Source organism: Thunnus maccoyii, chromosome 22 (assembly GCF_910596095.1).
Source record: "Thunnus maccoyii chromosome 22, fThuMac1.1, whole genome shotgun sequence".
In the NCBI taxonomy this organism is placed as follows: Eukaryota; Metazoa; Chordata; class Actinopteri; order Scombriformes; family Scombridae; genus Thunnus; species Thunnus maccoyii.
The window spans coordinates 1,906,316-1,923,699 of NC_056554.1; the positions used below are offsets into that span (position 1 = coordinate 1,906,316).

At 37.8% G+C, this 17,384-nt stretch overlaps 1 protein-coding gene across 1 annotated transcript; it reads right to left on the reverse strand.

The window, feature by feature from the left end:
* LOC121889028 lies at positions 1-17,384 on the reverse strand. The gene is made up of 14 exons (XM_042400719.1): positions 17,301-17,384; positions 16,867-16,992; positions 14,153-14,286; positions 10,672-10,800; positions 10,116-10,363; positions 9,815-9,980; positions 8,957-9,158; positions 7,148-7,281; positions 6,271-6,407; positions 5,331-5,479; positions 4,831-5,037; positions 4,538-4,632; positions 2,678-2,802; positions 1-341 (listed from the first exon to the last, which is right to left on the reverse strand). The coding sequence occupies exons 1-14, from the start codon at positions 17,331-17,333 to the stop codon at positions 94-96; spliced, it is 2,133 nt and encodes a 710-aa protein (XP_042256653.1). The 5' UTR covers positions 17,334-17,384; the 3' UTR covers positions 1-93.

Consider the following 17,384-nt stretch of genomic DNA (forward strand, 5'->3'; position numbering starts at 1 on the left):
GATGTTTAGGTTTTAGTTTATGTTCTATCATGTAGCATGCTCTACATTCTCTGATGTCTGTTCATAATATGACCAGGAGGTGCAGCATGCGCCCTATGAGTCCTCCTCTTCTTCCTCGCTGCTGCTGGACTCTCCAAACAAGTCTCCCTCTGTGGACACTGGAGTTGCTGTGGTGACAGTTTTGGATGTTGCCCTGACGGTGACGAGGGCGTGACTGTGGCTGAGGCCAAGCAGAACGGAAACCTTGCACCCACGAAGCAGCTTCATGCAGCAGACGTGTGCATCCAGGGAAAGAACAGACAGGACACTGCATGCCTCCAGGTCCCAAAGGCTTAACTGTCCTGCATGATTATAGCAACATAAGAAAATCATTGTTTCACATGGAGAGATACTGCTCTGCCAGATATTACAATGGTGAAAAAAAATACTGTATATTTCCTAAAGTAGTAACATAAATAGTTTTGTACTGGATAGATGCACCTTAGTTTGATTTGCTAGTAAACACATTTTTGGGGTGGTACGTCTTTAAGACACATAGTCTTTATACATAGATCTATAGTTTTTAAGATCTCAGTCCTGGTTGAATTGACAACAACTATGATTACTGAGAGTTACATTTGAAATGACACTTGTATTGACCACTGGAGGCAGCAAACACCACTTGACTGGCTTCTTTGCAAGACCCAAGGAATAGTGCTGGGCTGTGAGGTGATTTTTGTGCAGTGGCCACAGATGGAATTGCAGGTCACATTACATACACTGGCCCAAAAGGACCCCCCCCCAAATAACCATCATTACAGCAGAAACTGCTGTAAAACCACAAGTAATTTATTTTTTGGTGTCACAAACAATCTGAAATGATGCTTATAATATCACAATTTGAGCCATTAGGTCAAATAAAAAGTAAAAGTTTAAAAGAGTCCTTCATTGTTCTGGGAGTCAGTGGTTAGTCAATAGGAGTTACACCGATTATACACTGAGTATGGCTGAAAGATTTTACATTGCAATTGCAATTTGAAAGAGTGATTTTCAAATCACATGACCCCTGATTTTAACTGATATAAATAACAGTGTCTTAACAAGCTGTAGGAGAAGAAAGGTTTTTCTTCACCAATCTTTGATTTCACAGCTTTAATGACATGTTGTTGGCAGATCTAATCTGCTGTAGATAACTGACAACTCTGTGAGTTGGTGAAGGGACAAACGCATTACTCCTGGCTGGTATCTGGTCATCCCATGGTCTTGTCATATCGGAGTTATCGTAATTATGTGTTTCTAACATGTAAATACGTCAATATCCAAGTCATAATTATGACTGGGAAACCCAGATTTTTCTGAAAGCTCTGATATATAAGATTTGGTGCCTAATAATACATAAATGCCTGAAACCAAACAAACATGTACACCTCACATCAGCCAAAGTCCGAAGTTCAATGTGATTAAACCCAAATTTAATGAATATAATGGTATATTGTCAATGTACAGTATTTTAATCCTCACATGACTAAACCAGTTATCATACAACCATCTTAATGATGTGAACGCTCACAAGTCATTAACATGAGAATCTTTCCCATCTCTGCCATCCATTCAATATGAACACAGCATCAATAATGCTCTCAGCATGCTAGTGTCTGTGGTATTTATGTGTTCAAAGATGAGACACTGCTCAAAATAACTGACTTTTGAAAAAATACATTGTGGACTGTGTCTTTTTGCTTTTCAAAAACAATAACTGAGTGATGGGTTTTGCTGTAGATAAATGATCTGGGTGATGTAAAAATGTTAATTTTAGCCATGTTTCTAGCAGCAACAGCCTGGTAGTTGTCAAGTGTAAACAACAGACAGCTGGCACAGAGTTGTTGGAATCTCCTTTTAAGCTTTTAATCAAATCATATAATTGTTTCACACTAAAATTTCTGAGCTCCGTGTGTTATGCTCGCTGTTACTAATAAATATAAGGCTACTTTTGAATGACATATAGTACAGTGGATTTGAACTCTGGGAAACAACAATCAACTGTATTTTTTTCTATCAGATTCTATTAATTTAGAAACAAGAAAATTTGTGATTATGCTTGGTACAAATGCATCTAATTTAACACTATGTAGACTACAAATAAAGGCCTGGGATTGGATAGACGTGATAGCAATTTCAATCTCAATTGCAATATTGGTTAAAAAAACAAAACAAAAAAAACCCCAAACACAAATGATTGCAATTTGAATCCCCTGTGGAAGAGGCAGACTCGGCCAGTAACAAAATAAACATACAGTACATTGAATCACAGAGAAAACACAGAATATTTATTGGTATTTTTTTGCATTAAAGGGTCAATTCACCTGAATTACAAACAGAACCCAGGATAACTTCAGCTTTGTAGATTTTCTTTTATTTGAGTGAACTAACTCTTTAATGTGGTCAAATATTAATCTCAGAACATAAATGTGCTGGTGGAAGCTTCCTTAAAAATAGCTGTGGGTATCAGCCTCATTTAATCAAACTCCATCTGGGACTGCATTGATTACACTTATTTGAAAGTGACAAACATGCTGTAATATGTCACCTGAATGTCAAAGAATCGTTTTCTGCACCAGAGTGTGAATACATGTGAAACCCTAATAAATTCTTCAATGCCTGTTTAGGAGCTTTAAATAACTTCCAATCTGGCTCCTACCTGACAATAGAATGGCTTTGGTTCCTCCCTCTGTCATGTACAGCTTACTGGAGATGTCTATTGTCAGGTTCCCATAGCCACAGATGCTCTTATAGTTTCTCTTGAAGGCGTCCCACACTTTCATGCTGTCAGAGCAAACATGGACAACACTAATCATTATAAATGTAAGAAGCATTTTAACATTCAAACATGTTATACATAGTATAGCATATATCAAATGAGATTATATGTGTGGTGATACTTGCGAATATTATACTCCATTTCTGTCAAGTCCGTTCCACTAGATGCCACTAAATTCTACACACTGGTCCTTTAAATAGTGTTTTCCATATTTCAGTTGTGTTTTATTTGCTATTTCATGCAACAGAGCTTGCAAAGTGTCACAATAAAAGAGTGCCTACAGCAGCAAACAGGACAGTGCTTGGGTGGTTGTATTGGGTGTATGTCTTTTTGTACTTTATAAAAGTGAAAATGAATGGTTTGATGGAGAAAGGTTTGACATATTGGGAAATACATATATTTGCTTACTTGCCAAGTTTGATCAGTGTCAAACAGAAATGTAAAAACAAATTGTAGTTTGATGGGGAGGCAACAAGCAGATACTCCTGAAAGTCAGTGTGCATGGCCGCTGTTTGCCAAGAAATGTAGTTCCTTTAGTGTATGGATTAAACAAATGGAATACAGCGTGTTAAGCACTGCAACCTGAGTGATTCCATCCAAGATGGCTGCCACCATGCTTTCCTGAGAGTTTGGGTTTGAGACAATCCACCTGAAATCAACGAAATTATCTGTAATATCTTCCCTAGACTGATAATCTGGGGTAACAACAATATATTTGATCCTATTGTGTGTAAATCCTATTCCAAAGATGTTGGATTCGTAACTACTGGATCAGTCTAAATACCAAGGCTAAATCCCAGCTTCTGCTTTATAAGGACTACTTCCTCTCATAGCAAGAGTGAAGTCATGTCATTAAAGGCTTTTTTGTGATTTTGCACTTTAAATAAATAAACTTTAACTTTAACTTCAAAAAAGTGATGAGGACTTAATCACCACTGCACAGGTACATGACCTAGAAAAACAGAAGTTCTCTTACAAGCACTTACTCAAACAACAGGAGAGTACCTACAAAGACTTTGTCCAGATGCTTATGGACTCCTTCAACAAAAGACTAGATGGAATATTAAAGGAGCTTTGTGACCTCAAATCAAGTCTACATACCCCCAGACGTATAATCACTTTCTGACAACTTGTCAATTCTGTGTAAAGAGCTGAACAATGACATCACAACAGTCAGCTCAAGTCATAACAACATGAATGGTAAAGTTGATTACTTGGAGAATCAGTCTCGGCGTATCAGTTTGATCTTTGAAGGAATTCCGGAGACTGACCATGAGAAGTGGTCTAACGCTGAGGAAAAACTGAAACTTGACCAAAAGCACATGGAACTGGTGCTTCACACTGTTCTGCTGCTGTTCAACATGTGTTTTTGGTATCCTGACTGATGATAAACTCCCTTGGAGAGCACCGGTAGGTTTTGTCTGCAATAAGGTCATCAAATCTCTTGGGATTCTGAGAAAAATTAGAGGTATGTATGAAATACATGTTTCTTAACATTATATTATAGTTTAATTTATTATCCATATGTAACATATTGTAATATTGCATGGGTAAGCACTTTTCCAACTTATCTATATAATGCTGTTGCTACTGCAATTTATTAGATTTGTTGTTAGGGTGGTATCTATCTTCACGTTGCTATATTTGCAAAAAAGTGAATTAGTGTATTTCCCAAAAAGTCAAACTATTCTTTTAAAGTCTTTAATACTGATCATGTGAAAACTAGGCGAAATAATTTACGTGTTGCTTCCTGTGACCCCAAAAACAACCCTGCTGGCGTTGTCTGTGATAGCTACGCAGCAAACACCAGGCTCATTCCTCAGTCTCTTCTTCACCTACAAGAATTCAGATAAAACTTAGTTTAATATTACATCAGAAATCATCTATAGATAAATTGCAGATTTCCTATCTTGATGATAAAAAACTGACAAATGCAAGGAATAATTATTTTAAAGAATCCAATAAACAAACTTGAACAATTTGAAGAGCACAGTTCTAGTTCAAGTAAATTGGAACAAAGGATTACTACCCACCGTTCCTTTGTGCAGGTCCCACAGAGTGATGTAGGAGGTGTGCTGGTCTTGGTTGTAGCTATTCAGTACCAGGTGACTGCCGGTATGAGTAAGAGCTGCAGTGTGGAGGCTCAGCAGTGACATGTTATCCTCAAGAGTGTGAAGATGTTCCTGGGACACCATGCTGAACACATTGAGGTGGTGGGCAAAATAGGAGCACACCACCACCTAAAAAATAAAGGTGTGGAATGTATTTGAAAGTCAGTAAGACAATTACTGGTAATGTCATAAAACTTAGTGTAAAAGAAGCCAATAATGCATCAAGAAAAAAATACTTACAGTATACAGTACACAGCTGATAATTTCATATTGAAAAATATTTGAGCATGTTTTGTGTGTTCAATGTTCAGCCTAAAATCATGGTAATGTATGTTCTGCAGGATTTAGATTGGTTTCTACATTACATCCCTGCTTATACTCCATATTCTGTCCTGTTGGTGAATTGCTTTTTTGCTGTGTACCTGTTCATCTTCACTGAGGAGGTACTGGTCTATAGAGTTGTTTTTCTCTCTGTCCAGCCTCATCTTCTCCTCTTTCTCCTTCTGTGCCTCTCTCTCCAGCCTCCTCTTCTTTGCAGACTGGCTCTCTGTTCGAATATCCCACGGCATCACTGTGACAAGGCAAGACATCTCCAAGTTACTTAGAACTACAAGGTGATATAGTATGACCTTTCCAGACAGGTGTTATAATCTAGCCAGACATATGACACTTTAAGTAGACTTTAAGTAAATATGAAGAAACCCCTCCAAAGTGAGAACATTTTGCACCTCTTTAAAGCCAATGTGTTTAGTATTTGAAAATTACCCAGTGGTATATCAAGTAAGACACTCAAGTAGACAGCTCATCACGCTGTCATGTCCTAATATCTCTGGGAATTTAGATAGATAGATACATAGATAGATAGATAGATAGATAGATAGATAGATACATAGATAGATAGATAGATAGATAATTTGAAAGATGCTATACTAACAAATAAATCTACACAAAGTGGTTTTAAGGACAATAGATGATAGAATTTTGATTTACAGGTAATAGTAAAAATGGTATTATGTAAGTGTAAAGTTTAAAGGGGCAAAAAATAAAATGTTTTTTTTTTTTTTTTTTACCACTGAGCATCATGTAAATAAGTATTTTGCTAGAAAAACACCCTCTCCAAAAAGTTTGTCTCCTATGCAGTTTTGTGTTTCTTTGGCTCAATCTTATGTGATCACTAATGGTAGGAATACTATTAAGACAGTAGTTACTTGCTATGAATGTGATCTAATTCTAATATTGCACTCTGGATTGGATAAGTGCTGCAGCTAAACACCTACAGTAAAATGTTAATGTTGAAGAATCTGGTAGTGAATATGGAAAAGCATGATGATAACTAAATGCAGTTGGGATCAGGCAGCTCACATCTTGTCTCTCTGCTTGGTGTCACATGAGGCTGCTGGGGTTGGATAGTGCTGCTGCACAGGAGTGACTCTCTGCTGGACAGTTTGATCTGATGTTTGATGGAACCACAATCCAAATCCCACAGAATCAGATGATCTCTGCAACAACATCCAATAGAAAGAAATCCAACCAGGGATCTGCTGAGATGGCTCTTTGAAGGACGATATGATCAATACAGAGTAAGATTAACATTGTTAACATCTTTGACACGTTCATTTTTTTAAATGGAGTTTATGTGAGCATGAATATAAATGAACTCTGCATGAGAAACAAATGGCATTACAGTGGTATAGGCAGGGGGTCTGAAATCTATGGAACCTCAAACTAAAAAGGAGTAGGAAATGGCATGATGGCTTTTGTGTTTCACTATGAATGAAAGGTGTGGTACAAATTAAACATATTATTTATTATAATTTATGTCATGAGTGCAATTTGAACTCATGTACCCTTTGGAGACCAGAAAACATCTTTTCATCTTGATTTTCCCCTTTTTCTGCGTGGGTCTAAGCAATATGTTATTGATGTTCCTGATGCTGTATTTCTGTAATAGAATTGCCATCCATTTCCAAAGTAGTTCATTAATGATTTTTTTAAATGTACTGCACATTCATCTAATATTTGATGACAAACTATACTTCTAACTGCAGTCCAGGTCCAACAAGACACCTTTGTAACATTCATCCAAAACAGTTTTTGTGAACATCAAAAATCATAAAACAATTCTTCAAACACAACATATAGTTAGATAACCAGAGTTTGGCTCAATAAGTGCAGTCATTTTCTATTCCTATCATTGCAGACTTTGCACACTCCCTGTATTTCACACATTAGTTCTCACCTTCTCTCTGACAGGCCCAGTAGGGTCCGTCCATCCTGCAGAAGACGGTACTCATGCTGAGGACAGGAAATGACTGTGATCCCAGTCTGTCTTCTCACGTAGCTCCGCTTAATCAAATCATACACCAGAAGAGTCTGTGAGGTCGGACACAAGAGTAATGACGGGGCAGTATGGTAACTTCAAATGATTCATAACTAAGCCAAGAGAATATATTAACTTGCAATGACTTTATGGCAGTGGAACAAGCTGTAAACACAACATCTGACATATTATCTCCTTATAAAGTTGATATGGCAACAAAGAGTTTTTTTTTTACACATCCAACAGACAAGAGCATTAACACTCATTTGGAATTGTGATGGTGTCCAGCCAAGTCCAATATTTACTCTCCTTTTTGTTAATTTTATCAAAGCCTTTTCACTGAAAACAGCTGCTGCTGGAAAAGATGTTGATGAGAGCCGTGAGACTGAAACAAAACAGTAAAGCTGTGGGCTGGAAAACCAAAACAATGAGCTGAAAGAAGCTAAAAACTCAGAGGAGGTAATTCTCTGTGGTTTTATTGCTGACAGTGACACCTTTCACATTACATGGTCATTTGATCTATTTTCAGTATAAAAATATTGAATAGGGTAGCTTTTAAATGTGTATAAAAACTAGGAAACTGAAAAGTCTAAAAGAAATTTGATGGTTAAGGATGATCCAGACTATTCACAAAATTTGAACAAAAATTGGCACATACTCATTGTAAAGTTTTATTTTAATTTTTGTTTTTATTTTCAAAAATGCAAATTTGACAACTTGCAGCATCATAAGGAATGTTTGTTCAATCTTTTTTTTTGCCTTGCTTTTCAAGCCACATAAGAAAATCTCTCTTCCAGCATATATTACAGAACTTAATACCTTCCATTAATTTGCTAAGGAACTAAAGAAATAGCTTATTTGACTTGTGAGCACTGAACTGTACATTTGCAGGGTGTGGGTGGTGATTGGTGTTGCACACAACACAAGAAATCATTATATTTTGTGTAGAGATGCAGTGATAAAACATGTCTGTTTTTTCTGTAAATGCAGTATGTAAGCTCAGTATTAACAACAAAAATCTGTTTTTAACTAACACTACATTAAATGACTACAAACCAACTGACATGGAATCAGGGACTTTTGAAGGGCCTGGGCTCCTGGGGGGCCTGGGGATCCTTGGGCACTTGGTTGCTTTGCTCTCTATGTGATCCAGCCTTGACCTAGGAAATTTGTCTCTAAATTCCACATCTTGGCAAATAAAGTTGGACTTTGTTTAAGATAACAGTGGTCACCAATATTCTGTTTTTACAGTGATATTTTAAAATGTCAGTATTTATTAATAGAGATTTTTTAAGAAAACCGAAATTGTTAAAGGTGCTACATGTAAAAGATCTGGTGCACTCTGTCACTTTTTATTTTGAAGAGCCAGAAGGGGCTACTATAACCTACATTTAGCAGTGCAACTTTAATAAAGCTGAAATAATGTTTTGGGCTTCCTTAGGGGTTTTGGAAGTTCCACACTTAGCTCTTGTGACCATAACTGATCTATTGCCATTATAACTCAGATGCGATAGAAAGCTCTTGAAAAAGTTAGTTAAGAATTTTTTGCAAGGTCAAGAATGAGAGGGAAGTTGTGGGTTATTTGTAAAACACAAATTCTGTCTCTTAATGTTAAGATGTACATGAGGGTAAATTAAAAACCAAAAACAATCAAACTCACTATGCACATGTACACAAATTAACTGGATGAATATTAAAAAATCAACAGCTACTGTAGGAGTGTCTGACCTGAAATTGACATGAAGGGTTGTCAGTGGAACTGGCTGAGCTTCTGTCTGTAAAGATGTACAGTTTGAAGTCATGAGCTAGCACCACATCAGTGCTGCTGTAGAGGCCGTGCTCCACTCGGACCGGTCGGCCGATGAAACGCCGTCTGGCCAAGTTCCACACAGAGACAGTCCCGGCTCTGATGGAGCGGCACACAGCATACCTGCCAGCAGAGGGAGCCAGTCTCCATCAAAGGATGACTATACCGCAATACAAACCTGGACTGTATGGTAGCTCAGACTGTCTGGGTTTTGATGGATAATGATGATCCTGATACCATTACTTCACATTTCCAAATATGACTACTTTCATGGCAGATTTTGGAGCAGATATAAAGAAACTATGTAGCATGGGGTCCTGAACAAAATACTGAGATAATGTTAATAACATGATGACTGATATATCAAGAAACTAAGAATTAGAAATGCTGTGTTAATTTGTATATAATCAACTATCATCTTATTATTAACCTGGTCAATTCTGTCACCAATAAATTAAAATGTGGGTCTGGGTTATAAACGCTGGACAGTAAACTCTTCCATCTAAGACATTCCATTAATAATGATAATTATAATAACAACCATCATCATCATGCATATACAGTGTGTGTGTACTGTCTGATCAAACTGTGTGGAATCAGTTCAGTTTATGGACTGATACATGAACAAGGCCAGATTATTGTGAGTGATATATCAGTCTAATGGTTATTCCAAATTCATTGCAAGTAGATCACATCCATCAACATGCAACATGAAACTACTAGTGTTATGAGATGAAAACACAAAGCCTCTACTGTCACAGTCACCTGTCAGTACCTACCGCATGGTTTTCCCCATAGGGATGACCTCCTGTGTGCCATCACTCCTGGGTTTGTGGATGTTATAGGTAAGACTCTGGTCATTGATTCTGGAAGTCAGATCCCACAGGTGAAGGTATTTCTCTCCGCTGCAGATCCCCAGGCAAAAGCGCAGGTCAAAACACAGGCCTGAAGGCAGAGGAACATGTCATAAAAAGAAGGGATTTTGTCTCATTCACAATTCTCAACCTGAATTTCAAAATTCAAGAAAACACTGGTATAATGAGTTGAGTTCAGCAATGTTTGTTATTGCATAAGAGAAACCTTTGGTCAGCACTGCGGGGAAGCGTGTGATGTGTTTGTGGTCCTCTGTCTCCAGGTTCCAGGTGACCAACTCAGTGATGCCGGTGTGAGTGGAGGGACAAAAGGCTATGATGTGAGTTCCCCCCCGGTTGACAGTGACCTGGGAAATACAGTCTTGGGTGCAGCCAAGTATAGACCGCAGGTACTGGAAGGAGACAGTGCTGAAGAGCTCGATGTGGATGATTTCACTGCCTCTCTTGTACGGATACCTGGCACAGAGAAAATACAAAGTAAGTGGGTGGTAAGAGGAGAATGAGTGCAGAGATCTCCAGGCATATTAAAAGGAAAATTGTATTCCATTCACCTTGACTGTTTCTCAAAACCAAAATAAAACCCAAACTATAACTAACTAGATACAACTAGGGGTAAATGAGAAAATATGTTTTATTCTCTCTTAATAATTTGAGCGAGATGACCCTTTAAATTGTTTTTCAGTTTGCAGAAAGTGGCTAATCTTTATAGATTCATTAGTGTTGTCCGTATCCACTCTGCAGTACTTTCTCCATTGTCACCATACCTGCAGAAAAGCAGCAGGTAGTCTTCAGTCATCTCCACAGCTTGGATAGAGGCAGCACCATGCTGAGCAGACAGGACACACAGCACAATGCCCTCTCTAGCACTGAATACTGCCGCCTCACCACCAGACCTCAAATACAAAGAGGAACATGTAACAATTAGCTAAAACAAGAGGTAACTTAGCTTTAGCATTTAGCAGTCTTGTTAAATTGAATATTTATAGATCCAGTTCAAAAGCTGTGTCCCAATTCCATTTTATATACTATAAAGCTTACACTATGCACTAATGCTGGCAGGTTGTATACGAGAAATAAATACTTAACTGTTTTGCCCTCATAGGAAATGATACAACTTTAAACAGACAAAATAACTTAAAAAACATTTGACAAAAGTATTTTTCCAACAATTTATTATCTTATTGCTGATGAAAAAAATCTGCATTTTGTGTTTCTTAAATATAGGCCTGGTTCACTGTTGTTTATACATGTAAACAAATTTTAAAAGTCTACTGACTCTATGTGCTGTAACTTAAGCTGAAGAGTAAGTAAAGGCAGCAAAGTGATCAGTAATGTTGCACAAGAATATCTCATTTAAAGTTTGCTATCATTAGCTAACATTAGCCAAGTTATAGAAAAATGTGTGAAAAATTAAATTACTAAGCAGTAATGTTATTAACTAAAATTTTCATTTGTTAAAGGAAGATTATGTTATTTATTCTTTAAAAAGTTTAAGTGTGGCTTTAAAATAACTGTCACTTAGTTCTGGGTCTTAGCAGGCTCCAATACTGTGCTTCTAAACTTTGGTAGTTGGTTGACCCATGTGTTGACATTTGGATCACAAATGTCCTTTTAGGTATATTTCATTTTGTTGTTTACAAGTACAAATGCCGAAGATTCTTAAAAAAGGGTTTGAATTACTCTATTCTATGCAACAAGGAAAGTTACCCATGCAGTTAGCAACAAATGCTAATACAGGATAATACTTTTTAAGCGGCTTTTTTAAACCAAACTGTGTTTGCTGATTCTCTACAATGGAGGTGGTTAAAGCTAAGTTAACATGACACATAGTCAGAACAGCTACAATTATGACAACAAGACCCAGGTTGAAAAATACTAGAATTTTCCTTCAAGTCACCTCAGAAAGGAACATTTGCTACAAAGCACTTTCTCTGCCTGTAAGTTTGAAGATGAAGGCTTTATCACGCTTATAAGGACTTTCATTTGACACTTTTAACTGAGCGAACTGTAAATTAGTTAATGCTCTTGAGGCTTACTATATTATTCCCATGCCTGCCATCTCATATTACGAGCAACCACCTGTGACCTACTTTGTTGTTTATCTGATACCTCCACCTGTCAGGTGTGAAGGTATGACTGTGTTAATTACTCTGAAAGCATCGCATCACTGTTTTCTATTTGGCTTTAATTAGATGGTGACAGAATAAAGAAAAAAGCTTTTATCATCTTGCTGACATCCCTGGAGCATCAGCTTCAGTATCCTTTATTATTTCATTATGTGACAGGAGGTAAGGCATGAAGGAATCACCTCTGTACTACATTACACTGGCGAGGCACATGAGAGGTAGCCAGTCTTAATAATTCACAACTGTTCAAAGCCAGTGGTGAAATTTGTCTGGATACCCTTTGTTAACAAGCCTGGTTTCACAGCTTGTTATCAAAGGGATATGTGATATTATTTAAGAACAAGGTCACTCGCAGTGACACTTGTGGCTCATGCATTATGAATGTGATGCTGCTGAGATCACCATCATTCGACATTCATGGTGACCAACTGAAATCTGAACATGCTGGCTGTGTAAAGAGGGATCCAGTAAGACTTATATACACTCAGCGAGCACCTTATTAGGAACACCTGTATAATCTAATGCAATCCAAGACAACAGCTTTGCCATAAATTCTACTTTTACAAAGTTTATATATTTTCAGTTTTTGTTGACAGTTGTCAGAAAGGTGATAATTCTACTTTATGTTTATTATTGAGGTTGTATGACTGATGGTGTACTGTAGTGTATTATATTGAAAAGTGTTACTAAAAATTCCCCCCCCTCATGTACAGTACCAGTCAGAAGCTTGGACATTCCTACTCATTCAAGGGTTTTTCTGTATTTCTACTATTTTCTACATTTTAGAACAATACTGAAGACATCAAAACTATGAAATAACATATATGGAATCATGTAGTAAACAAAAAAGTGTTAAACCAAAATGTATTATATTTCATATTTTAGATTCCTTGAAGTAGCCATTGTTTGCTTTGATTGCAGCTTTGCACACTCTTGGCATTCTCTCAGCCAGCTTCATGAGGTAGTCACCTGGAATGCTTTTCCAACAGTCTTGAAGGAGTTCCCACATATATGCTGAGCACAGTTGGCTGCTTTTCCTTAACTCTGCAGTCCAGCTCATCCCAAACCATTTCAACTGGGTTTATGTTGGGTGATTGTGGAGGCCAGGTCATCTGATGCAGCATTCCATTACGTCTCACAAAGACACAGTGGTTGGAACCAAAAATTGCAAATTTGGACTCATCAGACAAAAGTAAAGATTTGGGTCTGGTCTAATGTCCATTCCTTGTGTTCTTTGGCCCAAGCAATTCTCTTCTTCTTATTGGTCTCCCTCAGTAGTGGTTTCTTTGCAGCAATTCAAGCATGAAGGTCTGATTCACGCGGTGTCCTCTGAACAAATAATGTTAAGATGTGTCTGCTACTGGAACTCTGGGATGCATTGATGTGGGCTCTAATCTGAGGTGCCTTAATTGGTGATTTGTGAGGCTTGTAACTCTAATGAACTTCTCCTCTGCAGCAGAGGTAACTCTTGGTCTTCCTTTCCTGGGGTGGTCCTCATGAGAGCCAGTTTCATCAAAGCATTTGATGGTTTTTGCGACTGCACTTGAAGAAACTTTCAAAGTTCTTGAAATTTTCCAAACTGACTGATTTTCATGTCTTAAAGTAATGATGGATTGTTGTTTCTCTTTAGTTAGCTTAGCGGTTGTTGCCATAATATGGATTACTATAATAGTGGAATAGGGCTATTTGCTATGTACCAACATTACCTCAGCATAACTGGTGGTCTCAAACGCATTAAGAAGGCAAGAGATTCCACTAATTAACTTCTAATGGTGCAGTACAGCACAGTGGAATAAGACCTATCAGGCTTTGGATGCACACTTAATACTATACTTGTAAGTAGGATGAGTTAATTGTTGGTTTGGCTGTGCACATGAGATTTATTGACAATAAGAAAAAGCTATATCTTTTAATGGACTGGATCAGGAGCCCGTTTAGAAAATGACATTAGTATACAGTTTTAGTATTGACTATTTCAACTGAGTTCAACAAATGAAACACTGTTGTGCTATGTCATCCTTAATTTATTTTATGTCAGTAGTTTCTAATTAAAAGTTAGAGAAAGAAAAAACACTATTGTCAAATTCACATACTGTCAGTGATGAACAAATATATCAACCTGTAGGCGAAGAGGACATAGTCTTTGATGGAGGTGTTGGATAGGAGAATGGAGCGGTCTTTGTGGATCGCCTCACGCTCCAAGGAAATGTTAACACAGTGCAGCAGAGAGCAGGAAGTGGTCAGGTCAAAAACCTATATACACAAGAGACAGCTTTTAATAACTTTAATGAGCATGGTCAATGGTCAAATTGAGTTGTAACTTTTCAACCAAGACTCTTTCTAAATGTAGCCAGTTTAAAAAATACCATATATTGTAATAAAGTTTATGTTAAGAGAAAGTTAATTAAGGTTAAAAGAGACATCATAAATATGGTTTAAAAAAAAAAAGCAATTTCCTAAAAGATTAAAAGGTTCAGTGGAATCAATAAGTTTAAAAATATGCAGATGTATTGTTATAAATATTCATTTTATTTTGAAGAGTTCATGGTAGTAAAAGGAAGTAGTATTCCAGAGTGAGTTTAATGCTGGTCATTCATTGGTTGAAGTGGGTGGGATCACACCATGGATGTATAAGAAGAGCTGGATAGGGCGCCGCTGCTCAGCCTTGCAGCCAATTTTTCCCTGTGGCCACTCGCGGTATTGCAGCGAAAAATCCCCCTGCGGCCCAAAAAGGATTTTCCCCATAGACCACCATTGTAAAAGAGACGCCTGTAAAACTATTGACAGGACGCCTTGAACTCAATTATGACTCTTTCTATTATGAACTTTTGATCCATGGAGGTTTTATGTTAAACTTTCCTCGAGCCGAGAAAAGCGATTTCAAAATCCGTGACGTCATCACAACGTAAAGTCTATGGGCCGAGCGGAAGCTCGCGGGCGGGGCCAGCGGGGGAAACACTACTGCGCATATTCAGTGGGCCGCACAACGCGGAAGCAAACCTGGAAGCTAGAAACTTTTTTGGCGTATGCGCCAGGCGAGCAACTCCTATAGGACTGCATGGGCGCCATTTTTAGTCCGGTATCCAGCTCTTATAATACATCTATGGATCACACAGGTGTATGAGAAGAGAGAGGAAGTAGAGTGTGAGTGAAATCATGTAACTTGTCGGACTGAGTAGCGATGTATGCGCAGTGTTTACAAACAAATGTGTAGCTGGTGTCTGAGATTATCTACCCGACAGTCTATGCTAGGATACTCATGCTACATATTTTCTGCGAGCAGGTGGAGACACTTCTACTCGAAGTTTGTTGTACAGTTGTTCAAGTTTGTTTGTTTATTAGCTCATTAGCCGAACGTGTGTTTGTTAGCATTCATTAGCAAAGTGAATGGACTCATAGCCACTATAACTAACACACGAGTGATTTATTAGCATTCATTTGCACAGTGAATGGACTTGTAGCCACTGTGTAGCTAACTCAGTTTATGCTAAAGGCTTTAGTTCATCGTTTCCGACGTGGAAGCCCTGAGGATTTATCGGACAGTGCCATGAGCTACTAAGTCAACGCTCAGACAGACTTTTCACTACATGGGCCGGACCCGCCATCTTTAGACTTCAGCGTGTATTCTGTTCCTTCCCGGAGACCGAGGGCTGGTGTAAACTGCTGATTGGAGTCAGACTTCATGACCAAGGTACCACATTTTATTTTGTTGCTCTTTGAGTGAGTGGCCAAATAGTTCTCCGTTCAGGTTTTATTTTATTTTAAATACCTGCCGGCTTGTGTGCGTGTGTGCTTGGTGAATGTGGGCCTACAAATTTTGATATAAATTTAAATCAGAGGAAATCTTAATTTCACTTTGAGTATATTGTTTACATTTGGAGAGAGTTATTGCCATAACTCCAGTAATTGAAAGAGACTATTATGTCATTGTTTATATGGGAAATTTGCCAAAGTAAATAAGAGAAGTTCATTATTTTGACAACTACTTCCAGTGTGATGTTTGGTTATTTCTTTCACTAGAAGTATTTAACACTGGATATTAGTGACAGTTTGTTTAAAGGAGCGATACACCTATTTCATTGCATTAGTCTAACTTATCAGGTAGATTATAGTGCATAGATTTAATACAAAGGTTAAGTAAAATAGTCTAATAAGTGTATTGCAATTCATTAGCAGTGATTAAAGGAACCCAAGACAAATAAAATAGTCTATATAAACAAAAGAGAAACATTATTGTGACTGTGCTAGCAAACAGTTGCTTATTCACACTTCCAGCAGACACAGAACAACATTAGCCTTCGTGTTTCAACTCCTGAGATGTTCAAAAGCTAGCTAGTAGCTAACTTAGTCTGCTGTTTGCTGGGCAGGTATTGTGTGTATTTCTGAAAATGGAAATAATGTTTAGTACTGGGGGTTTAAGGTGCTACTGCTAATACTTAAAGTAGAATTCTGAATGCAGGACTCTGCATACCTGCATAATTTGAACAAGCTCAACAAAAAATAGTCTATTTACTCGATCCAGCAGTCACAGCAATATTAGCATTCATTAAAGGGTCATGTTTCTGGCCACCTGATGAATCTACTTCAAGTCCAACCCCGCTGCTAGTTTCTAACTTTGTCTGTCTGCAGTTTGGTGGTGGGCAGGTAGTGTACAGTAGATTTATCAGAGCTTTTATATTGAAAACAGTTGCCTGCTGTTCAAAACAAGGAACTGCTGATTTGGTGCTAATTTCCTGCAAGGTCATAACTATAAGCAACTCCTTTCTTATTTCACATAGCCATATGATCCATTGTTAATAGAAAAATAGTGATGAGTGCAACTTTTATCAGTACCTTGACAAGATGAACTCCATCGTAGAACACCACCAACAGCTGTCCTTCACAAGTTGTCGTAAAAATGGGAACGTCAACTGAGTCACTCTCTGAATACACAACTTGGCCAGATTCCACCTCTCTCACCTGAAAAACATATATCTTTGATATACTGAATGAATGGGTCTTTCAGTAGTGTGAAACAGCTCTTGGAGTTACGTTGTTTTAATGGGCCTTTAGACTTTAACCTGACAGTTCCCCCCAAAAAAACTTTTTTTCTTTTTTTTTGACCACTCCCAGAGTGATGTACAGTATATCCAAATAATTGTGATTTTTACATTTTTTACACTTATATACATATAACACTTACTTCCAAGCTACATTTAGATAAGGCAGAGAAATAGTTCCTCTTAAAGTAAACCATGAAGTAAAATAAAATTTTGCTGAAGTCCAACCTGCAGACTTGGTCCCATGCGGATTATAAGCATCCTATCATCCAGCCCGAGGGTGAGGGAATCTCCCACAACTCCCCCCACCGC

Excerpts from the sequence above, each read along its gene's own strand:
- LOC121889028 (XM_042400719.1), bottom strand. The coding sequence starts at position 17,333 with ATGCTTATAATCCGCATGGGACCAAGTCTGCAG. Across the intron at positions 16,993-17,300 it reads GCATGGGACCAAGTCTGCAG|GTGAGAGAGGTGGAATCTGG; the intron begins GTTGGACTTCAG and ends TATGTTTTTCAG. Across the intron at positions 10,801-14,152 it reads TATGTCCTCTTCGCCTACAG|GTCTGGTGGTGAGGCGGCAG; the intron begins GTTGATATATTT and ends TTTGTATTTGAG.